Genomic DNA, 19,100 nt, shown 5'->3' on the forward strand with positions numbered 1-19,100 from the left:
TGACCTGTTTAAAGGTCTTACATCAGCCGCGGAGAGAGTGATCACAGTCTTCCGGTACAGCTGGTGTTCTCATGCATGTTCCAGTGTTATTTTCCTCCTCTTTGCTTATTTAAGCTGTTCTTGCCATAATACGGACTTGGTCTTTTACCAAACAGGGCTATATTCTGTATACCACCCATACCTTGTCACAACACAACTGATATGCTCAAACGCAATAAGGAAAGAAATTCCACAAATTAACAAGGCACACCTGCTAATTGAAATGCATTCCTGGTGACTACCTCATTAAGGTGCTTCAGAGAATGCAAAACTGTCATCAAGGCAAAGTGTGCCTACTTCGAAGAATCTCAAATATAAAATACATTTTGATTTGTTTAACACTTTTTGTTATTGCATGACTCCATGTGTGCTATTTCATAGACAAATGTAAAATAGTTTTTTTTTTTTTATACAAAAAAACTTGAATGAGTAGGTGTCCAAACTTTTGACTGGTACTGTTTATATTAGAATGGTCCACCACCCAAAGGACATCCAGCCAACATGACAACAGTGGGAAGCATGGGTCAGCATCCCTGTAGAATGCTTTCGACACCTTTTAGAGCCCATTGCTGGACTAATTGAGTCTGTTGAGGGCAAAAGGGTTGGGGATTCGCAACACACTATTGGGAAGGTGTTCTTAATGTTTTGTACACAGTGTATAACTACTAATATAACTACTTGATCATTCTCAACTCACCTGATCCTCAGCTTTCACTAATAAATCATAGGTCGCCAGGCCTGAATCCCTGTCGATATCCTGTGAGATGCAAAGCTCTCCAGAGTCTGGGTTGATTTGGAAGAGTGGGTGCGTGTCCTGTTTATCAAAGCCGTCAGAGATGGAGTAGCGTACCGTACCGAAATCCCTGCCATCCACATCAGTGGCCACAACCTGCAGAGGGTAAGGAAACATCCTCAATCACATGGGTTGTAAGTCAAAGTTCTAAACACAGGTTGATATAGGTCTTTGTAGTTGGAATATTTTAAAATATCCATAGGAATGTAACAAATTCTAGCAATTCAGCTTGTGGTCGCAAACTAAAGGGAGTGGGGCGTGACTCACACCACAATTTAAAAAATAAATTTACTTCACATGTGTTTGTTGGCCAGGTAAGGCCCTTTAGTTTCTCTCATAAATGTTGTTTTCCCCATACAGGACCACCAGGGAAGAATTCAGGGCCCAGTATTTTAGCTGCTGACCCATAAGCTCCTATGTGGCCTATGACCTTTATGATGGGGCTCAATCTTGACGCCATGTGTTGGTTGACGAGAGATACCAGGTTGCCCATCTGGGCTGCTTCCTTTATCTCATTAAGACATTAGCTATGGGGGAGGGTTCGTGGCAAGGGGCACAGCAAACGCATGACAAAACAATTGGATAATGACCCTAAGGATCATGACCACCAAGGATTACCTAAGCCAAGTCTGAGTGTACGTTAGCGGAAACGTGAAGGGATTGAACATGTGGTTGTAACCGAAATCGTATTTACGCCGGTATAGCTCTTCAGGAGAACCTCGACTTGGCTCTGACGGAGGAATTACAGTAATCTGTGGCCATACAAGAGGTGTGCGTAATACGCTTTCTATGGTTTTGGCAAATGTAGTAAGTTGCTTAGGTAGAGGATGAGGGCACCTTTTCCAGGAGCTCTACCTGCAAATCGCTTTGAAGTTTGGGTTTAGCGCTAAAGCCAGGGAGTTGGGTGGAATGGTGCCAAAACCCTAATCACAACATGTTTTGTCAGGTCACATTAAGGAGGTCAGAGGACGGCATCACATCAAGTTAGCATCCCATAAACTAACTTCTACCTGAAAGGGGAAGACACGCAACACTTTCTACTGTCCTTCATGTGGGGGGAAAAGCATCATTCAGGAATAGTACAAAAGAGTTTTAGCAACTTATGTTATACATTTAATTTTTAATGATGACTGTGTTACTACCTCGGACAAAGTCTGACAATATCACCTGGGGCTTTAACAATGACGTGTCTACTTGGCAGGTCTGCCTAAATCTGATGTTCTTTCCCCATAAACCTTGTCGTATTAATCTCCACTTTACAGATACCCTTTCCTTTACAAGTATGCACATCTCATGAGCTGGACATTAGATCGTTAATGATATAACCCAGGCGTAAGGCAGGCGCACATTGACCTATTCATCTTAGAGGTTATTGTATCATCTCTGTGGATATGGCGCCATCTATTATAACCAACACACACAGTGGGTTGACAAATACCATATTTCTGAATGAGGGCATTTAAAAAATGTTGTAGGTACGTAAGTTTCTTCTCCCATAACTGGTGGTACTAGGCACAGTGAGCTGGTTGGAGACAGTGAGACAAGACGATAAATAGCCATCCTTATCCCAGGGGAAAAGAGTATGAGCAGAAGACCTGGATCAAAGCAAAGACCACGTGAGACATCACTCACTTGTAAAGGACTTGCACAATGTCTACCAGCAAAGATCAAGTGTGAATCCGCATACAGGCCGTAAAATAACAAGCGGAGCCAAGAAGCTAGATAAAGACCGCCTTTGAACCTGGGGATTCTTTGATGGGAGTTTATGACCGTTTGTCTTACACATACACCCAACGCAAAACATGGGGAGATTGCAGGTACGTTTCAGAACGTATATGACAGATTCATCTCACCGTCCCCATTTGATGGTGCCCTTCCCTTCCCACCATAAAAGTGATATCATGCCGGGCTTTATTGACCGTGAGATGAGGTGTTAGATACAGGTCAAGGTCTGCAACAGTTTTTAGTTGTTGCTTACTCATATGCATGCAAATGTAATGACCCCTTGCTGTGTGTGTACACAGAGGGCACACTGGCACGAGAACTACCCCATTGTTTGACATACCAGCTAACACTATACGCACAACAATGCAATCACATTGAAAAGCCCAAGCAGAGGTTCTGCCTCATGTCGTGTGACATTGCATGGCTCTTTTCTTTGACCGTGTCCAGCTGTATTACAGTTGACAGCTAGGATACTGTATACATAGAATCGAGGGGAATGAGGGGGAAATACTACAAGCGTTTCCTAATACTGGTTCTAGGGACTTTTTTGTTGATGTAATGCATATAATCTATAAAGTTGTTCATTTACTGGTGAGTATAGTCAGACAGTGCTATCATAAATGAAAAACAACGTGGAAGTGGAAATATACAGTGCATATTCAGACCCCCTTGACTTGTTCCACATTTTAGTAGGTTACAGGCTTATTCTAAAAATGTATTAAATTGTTTCCCCTCCCCTTAATTCACACACACAACCCCATAATCACAAAGCAAAAACAGGTTTAGAAAGGTTTGCTAATTTATTAAAACAAACTGAAATATTACATTTACATGAGTATTCAGACTCTTTACTCAGTACTTTGTTGAAGCACCTTTGGCAACGATGGCTCGAGTCTTGTTGGGTATGACACTACAAGCTTAGCAAACCAGTATTTGGAGTTTCTCCCATTCTTCTCTGCAGATCCTCTCAAGCTCTGTCAGGTTGGATGGGGAGTGTTGGTTGCACAGCTATTTTCAGTTCTCTCCAGAGACATTAGATTGGGTTCAATTCCGGGCTCTGGCTGGGCCACTCAAGGACATTCAGAGACCAATCCAAAAGCCACTCGTGTTGTCTTGGCTGGGTGTTGTCTTGGCAGGGTGCTTAAGGTCGTTGTCCTGTTGGAAGGTGAACCGTCGCCCCAGTCTGAGGTCCTTCATCAAGGATCTCTCTGTACTTTGCTCCGTTCATCTTTGCCTAGATCCTGACTAGTTTCCCCAGTCTCTGCCACTGAAAAAGATCCCAACAGCATGATTCTACTACCACGCTTCACCGTAGGAATGGTGCCAGGTTTCCAACAGACGTGATATGGTATTATGGTGTATTGGGGTATTGTGTGTAGATTGCTGAGGATTTTATTTTACACATTTTAGAATAAGGCTGTAACAAAAAAATGGGTCTGAATACTTTCCGGCACTCTGTGTGTGTATATATATATATATATATATATATATATATATATATAAGCATAGTGCACCTTGAATCAGGAAAAACGGACTCCTTACTCGTTTTCATAATACCCCTTTTCCACTGCCATTTCTTTCCCAATTTGTGTTTTTCTACTTATTGTGCACGGTCTTCCCCTCTGATAGCAATTAGTCTTCCGCAATTACGTTTCGGAAGTTAATTTGTTAACAGATTGTCCTACTCAGAAGAATTCTAATGAGGGACGGCAGAAAATGGGTTCAGGATCAGCATGCCCAGTAGTGGCCCTTTTATAACAGCTGTCTTACTGTTCAACCTATGAACACAATGAGTGTTAATGTCTATTTCTTCAACCCCATTCCTCAGCATAGCAAGTGCTGTGTGGCTGGAAAAAAATTAAGGACGGTGCTTTTAATAGCATCCCAATATTGCTGAAACTGAATTTTCTTGTCCTTGTTTCTCCCACCATTCAAACCTGCCCATTGGCAACTACACAGACAAACTTTGTGATTAATGGTTCATTGTCATGGCCCTTGACTTGTGCCAAGCTAAGGAGGTGGTACCAAGCATCAGATCTGTCATATCACATAAACACTGGGCTGGACTGGGTCAGTGTGTTGGATCCAGCCTGGACAACACTGGTGGCTTTGTGAACACAGAGAAAGCATGCCACTGTCCCAAGAGCGACAGAGAGAGCGAGAGCGAGAGAGAGCGCTCGTACCCGCAAGAGTTGATGATTAATTTGTCCACAATCTTGTCATTTGGGCTGATAGGCCTCACCTTTTAAAATAAAGGGCCATATTATTTAAACAATAATTTCATAGAAACATACTTGTGTTTAATTAAAAAAAAACAAATGTTATACTGCTGTGCATAGGGTAATACCATGGTAACAGTGACACCGAGACTCAGGTTTTTCACTTTAAAATGCATGCTAAACAAAAGCCATTGGTTGCAAAGTTAAACCAACCAACTATCCACAAGGACATTTTTTTTCACAAAAATACACTGAATTTGACAAAAACACATACTTGAACAGCGCAGATGTAAAGCTTCGTAACAGAGTTTTCCAAAAACTCTTAAATGTCTGCAGAAAGAATTGTGTCCCCGTTGTGATTTGACAACTTGCTTTTATTATTGAACAACAAGTCGAGTGCATTAACATCTGATAACAGAATGATGGTAACTGACATCAGTTATTTAAAATGGTACCCTAGAGGATGGCTTAAGTGTTACATGCCCGTAATCAATTGTGCTATTTTGTTCATTTTTTTGCATTGATTTTGCATCGTTTTTTTTTGCATATTGTACATAATGTTGCTGCTACAGTCTCTTATGACTGAAAATAACTACTGGACATCAGAACTGGGATTACTCACCACGGACTGGAAGAAGCTTTTTCCTTTAACGAGTCTGACGAGAAAGATATACTGCTCTACCGGGAAAAGGCCCAGATCCACAAGATTTGCGTGAAGAAAAGACGGAGGAAAAAAGATCAGGCTGAGATCTTAACTCTTCTTTAACTGCACTGTTAGTTAAGGGCTTGTAAGTAAGCATTTAACGGTAAGGTCTACACTTGTATTCGGCGCATGTGACAAATTAAATTTGATTTGATCATGGGTGCCTGATCTGTACTATATAGAAATGCATAAATAAGGATATCTGATCTATTTACAGGGCTGTGGCAGTCATGACATTTCCTCAGCCGGTTATTGTCATGCAAAAGTCGGTTCGGGTCTCATGGTAATTTACCATTAATTAACATAAAGACTTCGTAACGACCGGCCTCCACGCATACAACCTGCATACAAGCGGCTGATGGCACGTCTACATTTAAGAAGTCTAAATCAATTTAATATACCAAAGCACAATAAATCCATGATTTATTTTAGTCAGGTCTAAAGAAACATGGCCTTACTGAAAAGCTCAGTGATTTGCAACGTGGCACCATCATAGGATGCCACCTTTCCTACAATTCAGTTTGTCAAATTTCCTTTGGGATGAATTGGAATGCCGACTGCGAGCCAGGCCTAATCACCCAACATCAGTGCCCGACCTCACTAATTCTTGTGGTTGAATGGAAGCAAGTCCCTTCAGCAACATTCCAACATCTAGTGGAAAGAATGGAGGCTGTAATAGCAGCACGGGGGGGGGTTAAACTATACTTTTGGCAAGACAGTTAGGACATCTAATTCCAGAAAATTATGTCATGGCTTTAGAAGCTTCTGATAGGCTAATTGACATAATTTGAGTCAATTGGAGGTGTACCTGTGGATGTATTTCAAGGCCTACCTTCAAACTCAGTGCCTCTTTGCTTGACATCAGAAAAAAATTGTAGCCCTGGTTTATCTTTGGGAGCAAATTCCAAACACCTGAAGGTACCACGTTCATCTGTACAAACAATAGTACGCAAGTATAAACACCATGGGACCACGCAGCCGTGGGACTACGCAGCAAAAAGTGCAAATCAATCCCAGAACAACAGCAAAGGGCCTTGTGAGGATACTGGAGGAAACGGGTATAAAAGTATATATTTCCACAGTAAAACGAGTCCTATATCGACATAACCTGAAAGACCGCTCAGCAAGGAAGAATCCACTGCTCCAAAACCGTCATAAAAAGCCAGACTACAGTTTGCAATGCACATGGTGACAAAGATTGCACTTTTTGGAGAAATGTCCTCTGGTCTGATGAAACAAAAATAGAACTGTTTGGCCATAATGTGTTTGCGAGCCGAAGAACAACATCCCAACCATGAAGCACAGGGGTGGCAGCATTATGTTGTGGGGGTGCTTTGCTGCAGGAGGGCCTTGTGCACGTCACAAAATAGATGGCATCATGAAGCAGGAAAATTATGTGGATATATTGAAGCAACATCAAGACATTAGTCAGCAAGTTAAAGCTTGGTTGCAAATGGGTCTTCTAAATGGACAATGACCCCATGCATACTTCCAAAGTTGTGGCAAAATGGCTTAAGGACAACGTCAAGGTATTGGAGTGGCCATCACAAAGCCCTGACTTCAATCCTATTGAAAATATGTGGGCAGAACTGAAAAAGCGTGTGTGAACAAGGAGGCCGACAAACCTGACTCAGTTACACCAGCTCTGTCAGGAGGAATGGGCCAAAATTCCCCCAGATTATTGTGGGAAGCTTGTGGAAGTCTACCCAAAAATGTTTGACCCAAGTTAAACAATTTAAAGGCAAAGCTACCAAATTCTAATTGAGTGTATGTAAACCTCTGACCCACTGGGAATTCGATGAAAGAAATAAAAGCTGAAATAAATCACTATTATTCTGACATTTCACATTCTTAAAATAAAGTGGAGATCCTAACTGACCTAGGACAGGGAATCTTACCTAGGATTAAAATGTCAGGAATTGTGAAAAACTGAGTTTAAATGCATGTAAACTTCCGACTTCAACTGTATGTGGGGTTTTGTAACAGAATGACAATACACTAGGCAAATAATTTCTGCAAAATTAGATATAAAATGTTGATGTTGGTTGGCAAGGGCCTTAACATTGTGTTTTGATGCATTTCAAATACCTTAAAGCTTTTGATTTAATTTGACAACAAATTTGATGTGCTCCTATGAACTTGACGTTGGTGCTCATGGGTCCTTTTACATGGAAATTGCCCAGAATATTTTTTTCACATTCATTTATGCAATACACAAACTAAACTAGCCAACATACCTGTAAAAAGCAGTTCCCAATCTGGGTGTGTTCCGGGACGGACACATTATACAGCTGCTGCTGGAACACAGGCTCGTTGTCATTGACGTCCTCAACCATAACGGTGATGGTGGCTGTGGAGGACATGGCTGGTGACCCCCCGTCGACCGCAACCATCAGGAACCGCACCTCTGTCTCCCTCTCACGGTCCAACCTGGCTGCTGTGGTAATGAGGCCTGATTCTGGGTCGACGTTGACCAGGTGGTCTTGGTCTGACTGTAGGATGGAGTAGAGGATGGCTGCGTTGACCCCGTCGTCTGAGTCTCTGGCCTGCACACTCAGTAGGGAACTACCCTGGGGTACATCTTCAGATACAGACACAGTGTAGATGTCCTGGTCAAAAACCGGCCGCCAATCGTTGGTGTCGGTGACCCTCACCACCAATGTGCTTTCACTCTTCAATGGTGGGCTACCGAAGTCAGAGGCAACCACTTTTAACTCGTACAGCCCCTCTTTCTCCCTGTCCAGCTCGCCGTCCACGCACAAGGCGTACAGGAAGTCATCAGTCTGTTTCAGGGTGAACTTCCCGTCGCCACCTTCGAGGGTGACCCTGAGCCTCCCGACCTCTCCCAGGTCGGGGTCAGAGACTGATATCCTCGCAACGTATTCCCCCATACCTGCCCCTTCCGACACCTCGGCTTCCCCAGTCTCACTCAGAAACAATACATTGATAATGGGGCTGTTGTCATTGATGTCTAGTACCCTCAAGGCTACAAAGGTGCTGCTATACTCCGGCTGGGCACCATTATCCCTCGCCCTGACAATCAACTCATAAAACGGCTGTGTCTCAAAGTCTAAGGGTTTGTTAACATGGATGACACCAGAAGTTCCGTTGACGACAAAGAATTCATTCGGGTCACTCTGGCGTCGGTTGATCTCGTAGGTTACGAGCCCGTTGTCTCCGAGGTCCAGATCTGTGGCGTAGACCTGACACACAGGTGACATTACCAGAGCATCCTCCCACACTGAAGCTTGGTATTCAGTCTGATTGAACACAGGTGGGTTGTCGTTTTCATCCGAAACGTGGATATAAACCTTAAGTAGCCCCGTTTTAGGCGGGATACCCCCATCAAATGCCTCAATGGTCAGGGAATAAAAATCTCTTGTTTCTCTGTCCAATTTGTCAGTGAGGATGAGGTCCAGGTTGAATAGATTTCCAACCCCCTCACGATATTTCACCTTAAAAATATTTCCCATCTCACTTTCAGTGATGCGGTAACCCCGAGTTCCAAACTCACCCTCATCCTGGTCTTTAGCCCCCTCAAATTCAAAGCGAGTTCCTGGAGGACTTAATTCGGACACATTCAACTCCACCTTTTCAGTGGAGAATACAGGAGAATGGTCATTTACATCTTTAACCACTATTTTGACCTTAATCACATCACCTGTGAGAGTGGCTGCCACAAATTCATACTGACCTCTGCTCTCCCTGTCCAGCACCACAGCTGTTGAAATTATTCCAGTGTCTGCATCTATTTCCAAGTCTTTAAAAACATAAGAATCTCTACTTTCAGATATAAAAAATCCACTGCTTGGAGTCTGTAACCCCGCTCTTATATCCCCAACAATAGTCCTCGCAGGTAGTCCCTCTTCAATTGAGAGACTGAGGTTGTACACCTGTTGAGCAAATGAGCGCTCCCACAAAAGACACACAGCAAATAGTTGAAATAAAGTCACCGCATTTCGACGGCTAATTCTTGCAATCGACATTTTATATTCCGAAGTTTAATTTACATATTTCCGTGTAAAATGACTCTCAAACACGGCGAGTCTTGAAGATAACGTTACTCACGTTTCAGACAGACACTCGAAATGAGGACAGGTAACAACACATCCTTGCGCTCGGTTAGAGGATAGTTCACTCTTCAACATGTAAAACATGGTTACACAGTTTATTTAACGTAATATGATTAGGTCCCTCGAAATATTTATAATATTGGAAAAATAGTAATGCCCCGAAATCCGTCGGGTAAGAATACACACTGAAACCGCGCTGGTACTACCCGCAACCCAACTAGAGCGCGCAGCACGCACCTTCAATGACGCGAGTGTCCGTGGCCTTGACTGCCTGTCAGCTCTAATTAGGTCACGTGAGGTACAGTATTTAACCTTTAAACATCCAGATGGAATGTTAAATTCATCAGCACATATGTTAGTTGTTGCTATTATTGAATCAGATTAAAATATGTTGAATAAATTGTGTTTAGATAAAGTTAAAGAACATGTCAAAGTCCCCAGAAAATCTAATGCAAGTAATATTAATGCACAAAAGATGGTACTGTAATTAGTCACATCATTTGAAGTGTATTATCTTAAATGTAGGCCTAAACGTATTATTTCTGCTGTTCATAATTGTCTAATCATAATTAGTAAGATAATCTGTCATCTACTGTTATAGATGCAATATTCTTAACCTAGCAATATTCTTGTTCCTGATATATCTTCTGTAGAGAACATGGCACTTGGGTTAAAATGCAGATACCTCTCCTTATATGTCTTTCACAGTGCCTGTCAATGTAGCAGCCTATCATTAGTTAATCGTTTTCAGTGTTTTGGAGAATGGGCATTGGTTTTGGGCACCCTGTTATGATACTGATGTTTTGTCTGGTTGTGTCTAGATGGAGTACAGCTCCATCTAGATGTCATGTCAGGGATAACAGTTGTTGACAGCTGTAGCGTTTTAGTCAAGCTTAATTAACGCTTCGAACACACCGACTGTGAAATGCGTTTCGATACACCAGAAGTACTTTCATTTCCAATGGAACGCTGCATTTTCCTTGCAGCATTGCGTTGCAGAGGCAGTTGTAAATCGAACGTATGCATCAAATTGTATGTGTAGACTTAACAGAAAGTAGCAAAATGTGAATGTAGATTTTTTTTTTGCACACATATTCAGTAAAAATGTGGGATTACATAAAAACAGTTTGATTGCATAATTTCTTCACATTTTTTATTAATTTATTTGCCAAGTATATTATTTATTCGATGACATCCACAAATGAATTGTGATAGCCATAGTATAATTTCCCTCCTAAATGCAGTTTTGGAGCAAAATGCAATAATAAATCATCAAGATAGCAGAGTAGGCTCTTTCAACAATGAGACCAAAGTTGAGGAAGGTGGTCTTGATCACGCTGTTGGGCCGAGACCAGTACCGCCGAAAGCGCAGGTCTGTGTGGGTCCAGAGATGGTTAAAGTCCCGAAAGCAGGCAGGGGAGTTCCACCGTTTAATTCAAGAGCTTCGACTGTTTGGACAGGAATTCCGAAGTTACTTTCGTCTGGACCGAAGCCAGTTCGATCACCTGCTCCAGATGGTTGGAGCCAGGATCACCCGGATGGATACCAACTACCGGGAGTCCATCAGCCCAGTTGAACGCCTGGCGATTTGTCTCAGGTAAGCTACATTCTAGTAAATTTTTAAAGCCTTTGATACCATAATGGATTGATATTTGATACATTGTTTTTATGTGCAACCTAGCTAGCTAAAGGGCTCTAGTTAATAGTCCCTATTTGACATCAGATGTACTTTTACAGAATGTTCATTGGGACTATATATTTTCCCAAAGTTGGTTTATAATCCTTTTTTAATTATGCAATGTTACCAAATGAAAAGAAAGGTGCCTTCTGCCCTGATGAAGGTAGGCTAGTCTTCTCCAGGACCCATTGTTGTTCAAGACAGTTACAGTAATTCATTACATTCTTATTGGACTCACATACACTCTTAGAGAAAAAGGTTCCAAAAGTGTCCTTCTGCTTTCTCCATAGGATAACCATTTTTGGTTCCAGGTATAATACTTAATACATGGAACCCAATAGGGTTCTACTTGGAACCAAACGGGGTACTACCTGGAACCTAAAAGGCATCTCCTATGGGGACAGCCAGAGAACCCTTTTAAGTAGATATTACCATTCTTTCTAAGAGTAGAGTTGGCCTGGACTACAGTTTATTGATATAGTTAGTCATAGACTGAATTGTACTGTTTCAAGGCATTGTTAATGATGGTTGATGAGTATTACAATATAATTAGTAAAGCATAATAAACAGTAATGAGGTAGATATATATATATGGGTAGATATAATATGTGGGTGGATTTCAAATTATACACAATATTGATCATTATTTTGAATTATATTTTAGATTCTTGGCAACAGGGGACTCCTACAGGACCATAGGTTTCAGCTTCTGAGTTGGATGGTCCACGATGGCAGGCATTGTCCCCTCTGTGGCACAAGCCATTTGGGACTGTCTGGTTGGTGAAAACATGCCTGTCCCCAAGGAGGAAGACTGGAGGGCCATCGCTGCCGAGTTCCTGGAGAGGTGGAATTTCCCCAACTGTCTTGGCTCCATTGACGGGAAACATGTAGTAATCCTGGCTCCACCGTGCTCAGGTTCGCAATTCTACAACTACAAGGGTACATATTCAGTTGTACTCTTGGCTGTAGTAGATGCCATCTACTGTTTCCGTGTTGTCGATGTTGGTGCTTACGGCAAGGGAAGTGATGGCGGGACCCTCCGAGACTGCCTTTGGCCAGGCACTTCAGGATATATATTCAGGACCCTGGATATTCCACCACCTGCATCACTCCCTGGGGCTGAAGACCTGGGACCTGTTCCCCACGTCTTCGTCGGCGATGCGGCCTTCCCTTTAAGACTCATGAGGCCCTACGCTGGACGCCTGCTGCCATTGCCAAAGCCTGTAAGGATCTTTAACAAACAACTGTCCAGGTTAGTTGTTGAATGCGCCTTTGGGATTCTGGAAGCCCGATGGAGAATGTATTGGAGAGTGCTTGGTCTCAGCCCCTCAAATGTCAATGCCTGTATGAAGGCCACATATGTTCTCTACAACTACCTGCGGAGGTCATTCCAGGAGCCGCTCCGGATGGAGATGGGAATGCCAAATGGTCACCTTCCTGATGTCACCAGGGCAGGTGCCAACAACGCCCCCAGACAGGCACTCCAGGTGATGGAGAAGCTGACCACCTACTTCTCATCGCCAGCACGTGAAGTCCCATGGCAGTATGCCGTGGAGTGAAACAGCTCTTTTAAGACCCCCCTACCACAAAGGTTATTTTAAGAACCATCCACCGTTGTCCATAAAGTTGCATTTTCCCCCCAGATTACATTATGTATCATTGTCTCTCTTCATTTGGAAGTTATATTTAAGTGAAATTTGGGAGTAAAGACCACACCTTTAACCCCTTCCCTCTCCCATTAACGTCAGTATTATACACACCTGGCATGGTACACCAGGTGAGCAGGAGCACTAATTAAGATTATACGACATACTTAGTATGATAACAAAGGGAAAGGGTAACCTAGGGTCCATACAAATAGTACAGTTTACCACCATGTTCACTGGCCTGACAAAATACAGGTGGAAAAAAAAACTAATTAGGAAGAGAATGTGTTTTTATTTTCATCAAGAAATAAGCATATTAAGTCTAAATGAGATATTAATAAACAACTGAAACAACTGACTATGAAAACATTATTTAATTAGTATTCAAGTACAGGAAAGAACATGACAGGTATGTGTGTTGTATTTTTTTTTTTTTATAATAGATCTATTAAAAGAGGTGTGTGTGCATGTAAAAAATAAATAAAATGAATGTGTAGCCTGTAATCTGTAAGAGAACAACAAGAGCATGTATTTTTGGCACAACTGCAGACAGATACAGGGACAACTCATAAAGACTAGACGTAGTAGGGGAACTTCAGACATGGCCATAAAGAGAGAGGGCAGGGCACTGGAGATCTGAGGGACAGAGAGGAGTGGAGAAGAGGTGTGTGTCTCTGGTAAAAAAATAAAATAAGGTGAACCATAACATAGCTAAACAAACAAATGGCCCCTGGACGTCATGGACCAGTCGATGGAACATAACTTCACAAACAGTTTCAACACACTGGTTTTCAAGTGGTTTTAAATGAAATAAATATATTCACCTTTAGTCTCGTAAGAGACCAACAAGAGCATCTGTGAATTCTCCGGTGTGTGAGTTTCAATTCTGTCAATTCAGAAATCTATGTAACACTAATAATGAATGCTATCCTAAGACTTTATAAACAAATGACTTTATGAATTGACTGAATTTAAACGGAACTGACGTGTGTGAAAAGAAAGGTACAATGAGGGAGGTCAAACTCTTCAGTGTTGGCACCAGGCTCATGGCAAAGAGGGTCTCTTCATCCTCCTTCCTGTGAGCATCAGGTTGGGCTGCATCCCTCTCGACGGCTTGGAGGAGCCTCTGCTGAAATGAGTTGAGTGGATCTGGGGGCTGGTACCTCCGATGACGCCTGGTTTGACGTTCCTCTTCGTTTCTCTCCACGGGCCACATGCTGTTCAACGAGGTCCTCAGCGGTCACTTCCGTGAGGTTCATAATAATCTCAGGTGGTCCTAGATCCAGAGGTGCTTCCTCCATTTCATAATCTTCCATGGCTGCACCGGTGGTGGTCATACTCGTGGATGATGTAGACGTTGTTGAGGGTCTTGATGCACCGGTGGGGACAACACTTGTGGATGACGTAGTAGAGGGTCTGGCTGTAAAATTGCCACTCATTGCCCTAGGCACAATAAATGGATCCAGAAAAGAATGTGGCTGCTGACCCAGACCTCTTCTTCTCTTTCTCTGCCCTTCTCTCTCTCTCTGATACCTGTCCATGAGTCCTATCCACTTCCTCTTACAGTCTTCTTCTACATAGATATGAACATGATAAGCCAAACCATTACCTAGCATAACTATAGTTATTAGATAGCTATCATGGACATGTCACCTACTGTACACAGACACACACGGTTATCTGACCAAATTATCAGGGGTACAGTAGTATCTACAATTTATATTAATCTAGCATACACGCACACTCTTTCAAACATGATTATTTGGTAAAGTTATCAGGGGTAGTAACTAGCATAATTTATTTGACTATTTATTTCACACGCACACCTCATTGGCTAGGTTAGCTAGCTAGCTAACGCTAACTAGCCACATCTAGCACAAGCTCACTACTAAACTGACCTGGCAATCCTACTATCGTGGACACTTGTCTCCAAGCAGCATTTTTTTGTGTTTATGTCCCTATCGCTGCCAGCAGTTGTATCAAAAAGACACGGTTTTGAGGATACTGCGAAAATGATTCTCTCCTCCATGTGTCCAACCGCATGCAACTATCTGCAAAAAGTATATGCATCAGTATAGTTGCCTAGCTGCGCAAAATGTTACGCAGCAGTGATGCAATGACGCAGTCGGTGTGTTCGAAGCCCTGCCCCTTTTCTTAACCTTGACCTTAACCTCATTCTCCTAATCTGCTACATTAATTCTCCTAACCTGCCTCGTTAGTTCTCCTAACATGTTACGTAAACTCACTTCGGTCCATACCTGGGTTAGGATGAGCTAAAATTCTGCAGTTGTCAACAAATCATCAGTCCCCACAAAACATCAGTATCACCACACCGGCTATTTGCCACTTTAGGTGTCAATCAAAAGGCGCCCTGCCCAACCCATCTTCCCCCATGTCAAAAGGGGCTTCCTCACCTTGTCTCTTACCTTCATCTACACCAGGGGTGTAAAAACTCCGTGGAGGGCAGAGTGTCTGCTGTTTTTTGTTATTTCCAATTAAGACCTTGACAACTAGGGGCTCAGTTACCATAATTTATCAATTAAGTGCAAGGGATGAGCAAAAACCGGCAGACACTCGGCCCTCTATGGAATTAGTTTGATACCTGTGATCTACAAAGATCTGAAAGAGTTGGACAAGTGAAATTAAGAAGAGGTGAAGAGGGCAGAAGATTTCACACACACACGGACGCACACACACACACACACAGTTTCTTTCATAAAAGCTTTTTTTTCTCTTGTGGTAATAAGACAGAGAAGTGTGTTGTATGTTATCTGTATTATTCAACATAGTCATTTGCCAAACAGTAATATTTGCAAACTATAGATTTGATCAGTGTCACTGATTTAACAACAACACAATTATTAAATGTCTCCTACTTAGATATAAAGGCCTTTCACCTCAGAAAAGGGATGCACAGTCACAGGAATATAACAATCACTCATGTCATTACAACCTCATTGTGATTATTTATGTCCATATCTGGTGTCATGATCACTCTCAACAACTTTATTTGGAACAAATCAAATTTTATTTGTCACATACACATGGTTAGCAGATGTTAATGCGAGTGTAGCGAAATGCTTGTGCTTCTAGTGCAGTAATAACCAACAAGTAATCTAACTAACAATTCCAAAACTACTGTCTTATACACAGTGTAAGGGGTTAAAGAATATGTATATAAGGATATATGAATGAGTGATGGTACAGAGCAGCATAGGCAAGATACAGTAGATGGTATCGAGTACAGTATATACATATGAGATGAGTATGTAAACAAAGTGGCATAGTTAAAGTGGCTAGTGATACATGTATTACATAAGGATGCAGTCGATGATATAGAGTACAGTATATACGTATGCGTATGAGATGAATAATGTAGGGTAAGTAACATTATATAAGGTAGCATTGTATAAAGTGGCTAGTGATATATTTACATAATTTCCCATCAATTCCCATTATTAAAGTGGCTGGAGTTGAGTCAGTGTCAGTGTGTTGGCAGCAGCCACTCAATGTTAGTGGTGGCTGTTTAACAGTCTGATGGCCTTGAGATAGAAGCTGTTTTTCAGTCTCTCGGTCCCAGCTTTGATGCACCTGTACTGACCTCGCCTTCTGGATGATAGCGGGGTGAACAGGCAGTGGCTCGGGTGGTTGATGTCCTTGATGATCTTTATGGCCTTCCTGTAACATCGGGTGGTGTAGGTGTCCTGGAGGGCAGGTAGTTTGCCCCCGGTGATGCGTTGTGCAGACCTCACTACCCTCTGGAGAGCCTTACGGTTGAGGGCGGAGCAGTTGCCGTACCAGGCGGTGATACAGCCCGCCAGGATGCTCTCGATTGTGCATCTGTAGAAGTTTGTGAGTGCTTTTGGTGACAAACAATGTCCATAACTGAAGTCAACACTGTCAACAACACCCTATCATGTCACAACGGTTGGATAACAACAAGAGGGTGTTTCCATGGAGACTCAGGTGTTTTCTACAGGACACAGGAGGCTACTCTACCTGACACAGGGACACAGAAGCAGGGAGTATGAACATTAGCTCTTCTGTGGACGCATCATGTCTGCCCCCAAATGCTGGGTAGAGGGGCTCAGTGATTATGGTCTGGAATGTGTACAGATGGGTCATTGTATCAGTGGAGATGTCATTTAAGTGATAATGCCCTCGAAACCGGTGTTTGGAGGATATATTGGCACGGGTGTTGTTAGGCCCGAGACAAAGTCGAGATATTATCACGTTTATAAAACAGGTTACCAACATGTTCAAATAATGATTCACATATTTTCATATTTTTGCATCCAAAATAACAGCAAAGTAGCAGCATTTGCATTTTTTTAAGCTGTTTTCTAGTGACATTTATTTCGAAACATTCATAACAATGAGCTAATGAGGCACGATTTCTCCTGGCATAGAAACTGCTCACCCAGTCACTGTTGTTCAGAGGAGCTGGCCAACAACACAGCAAACACCGTCACTGTTGTTCAGAGGAGCTAGCCAACAACACAGCAAACCCAGTCACTGTTGTTCAGAGGAGCTAGCCAACAACACAGCAAACACAGTCACTGTTGTTCAGAGGAGCTAGCCAACAACACAGCAAACATCGTCACTGTTGTTCAGAGGAGCTCGCCAACAACACAGCAAACACAGTCACTGTTGTTCAGAGGAGCTAGCCAACAACACAGCAAACACCGTCACTGTTGTTCAGAGGAGCTAGCCAACAACACAGCAAACCCAGTCACTGTTGTTCAGAGGAGCTAGCCAACAACACAGCAAACACAGTCACTGTTGTTCAGAGGAGCTAGCCAACAACACAGCAAACACAGTCACTGTTGTTCAGAGGAGCTAGCCAAAAACACAGCAAACACCGTCACTGTTGTTCAGAGGAGCTAGCCACAGCAAACACAGTCACTGTTGTTCAGAGGAGCTAGCCAACAACACAGCAAACACAGTCACTGTTGTTCAGAGGAGCTAGCCAACAACACAGCAAACACCGTCACTGTTGTTCAGAGGAGCTAGCCAACAACACAGCAAACACCGTCACTGTTGTTCAGAGGAGCTAGCCAACAACACAGCAAACACAGTCACTGTTGTTCAGAGGAGCTAGCCAACAACACAGCAAACACAGTCACTGTTGTTCAGAGGAGCTAGCCAACAACACAGCAAACACAGTCACTGTTGTTCAGAGGAGCTAGCCAACAACACAGCAAACACCGCCACTGTTGTTCAGAGGAGCTAGCCAACAACACAGCAAACACAGTCACTGTTGTTCAGAGGAGCTAGCCAACAACACAGCAAACACCGTCACTGTTGTTCAGAGGAGCTAGCCAACAACACAGCAAACACAGTCACTGTTGTTCAGAGGAGCTAGCCAACAACACAGCAAACACAGTCACTGTTGTTCAGAGGAGCTAGCCAACAACAAAGCAAACACAGTCACGTTAAACAGAAGCTAAAAAGACTGCAAACTAGCTGCACTTAGTTTCTTTTTACCTTTTTTCAAATTACATTTCTTTGTTTATATGCATAAAAATGAGGCCAGCTGATTCATGATTTCGACTGGCTAAGAAACCCTACCTGCTTGTCTGTCTCATCCCAACTCCCGAAACATGCATTGCTATGGCACAGCTGAAGATCGAATTTGAACATTGAAACAATGTTGCAAATGTTGGAGAGACAGACAGCAAGGTTTATACAAACCTCTGCTGTTGAAAAATAAACGTTAGTCTAAAAGTAATGTGAGATAATGTCTAGAGTTTATAAATTGCTTGGCTGAGCTGATGAGACAGTGGATTGCGCAGTCATATGGAAACTAGACACTAATGTACTTGTCCTCTTGCTCAGGTGTGCACCGGGGCCTCCCACTCCTCTTTCTATTCTGATTAGAGCCAGTTTGCTCTGTTCTGTGAAGGGAGTAGTACACAGCATTGTACGAGATCTTCAGTTTCTTGATAATTTCTCACATGGAATAGCCTTCATTTCTCAGAACAAGAATAGACTGACGAGTTTCAGAAGAAAGTGCTTTATTTCTGGCCATTTTGAGCCTGTAATCAAACCCACAAATGCTGACGCTCCAGATACTCAACTAGTCTAAAGAAGGCCAGATTAATTGCTTCTTTAATCAGAACAACAGTTTTCAGCTGTGCTAACATTATTACAAAGGGGGTTTCTAATGATCAATTAGCCTTTTAAAATGATAAACCTGGATTAGCACAACGTGCCATTGAAAC

At 42.6% G+C, this 19,100-nt stretch overlaps 1 protein-coding gene across 1 annotated transcript in view; it reads right to left on the reverse strand.

The window, feature by feature from the left end:
* Window positions 1-9,790, reverse strand: part of LOC115137250 (protocadherin-23) — a 49,131-nt gene extending 39,341 nt beyond the window's left edge. Inside the window, 2 exon segments of the mRNA XM_029673456.2 lie at window positions 737-928; window positions 7,717-9,790. Of these exon segments, the coding sequence (XP_029529316.2) occupies window positions 737-928; window positions 7,717-9,465 (1,941 nt within the window). The 5' untranslated portion in view covers window positions 9,466-9,790.
* Window positions 9,791-19,100: the final 9,310 nt, after the last annotated feature.

Source organism: Oncorhynchus nerka, linkage group LG11, assembly GCF_034236695.1.
Source record: "Oncorhynchus nerka isolate Pitt River linkage group LG11, Oner_Uvic_2.0, whole genome shotgun sequence".
Lineage (NCBI taxonomy): Eukaryota > Metazoa > Chordata > Actinopteri > Salmoniformes > Salmonidae > Oncorhynchus > Oncorhynchus nerka.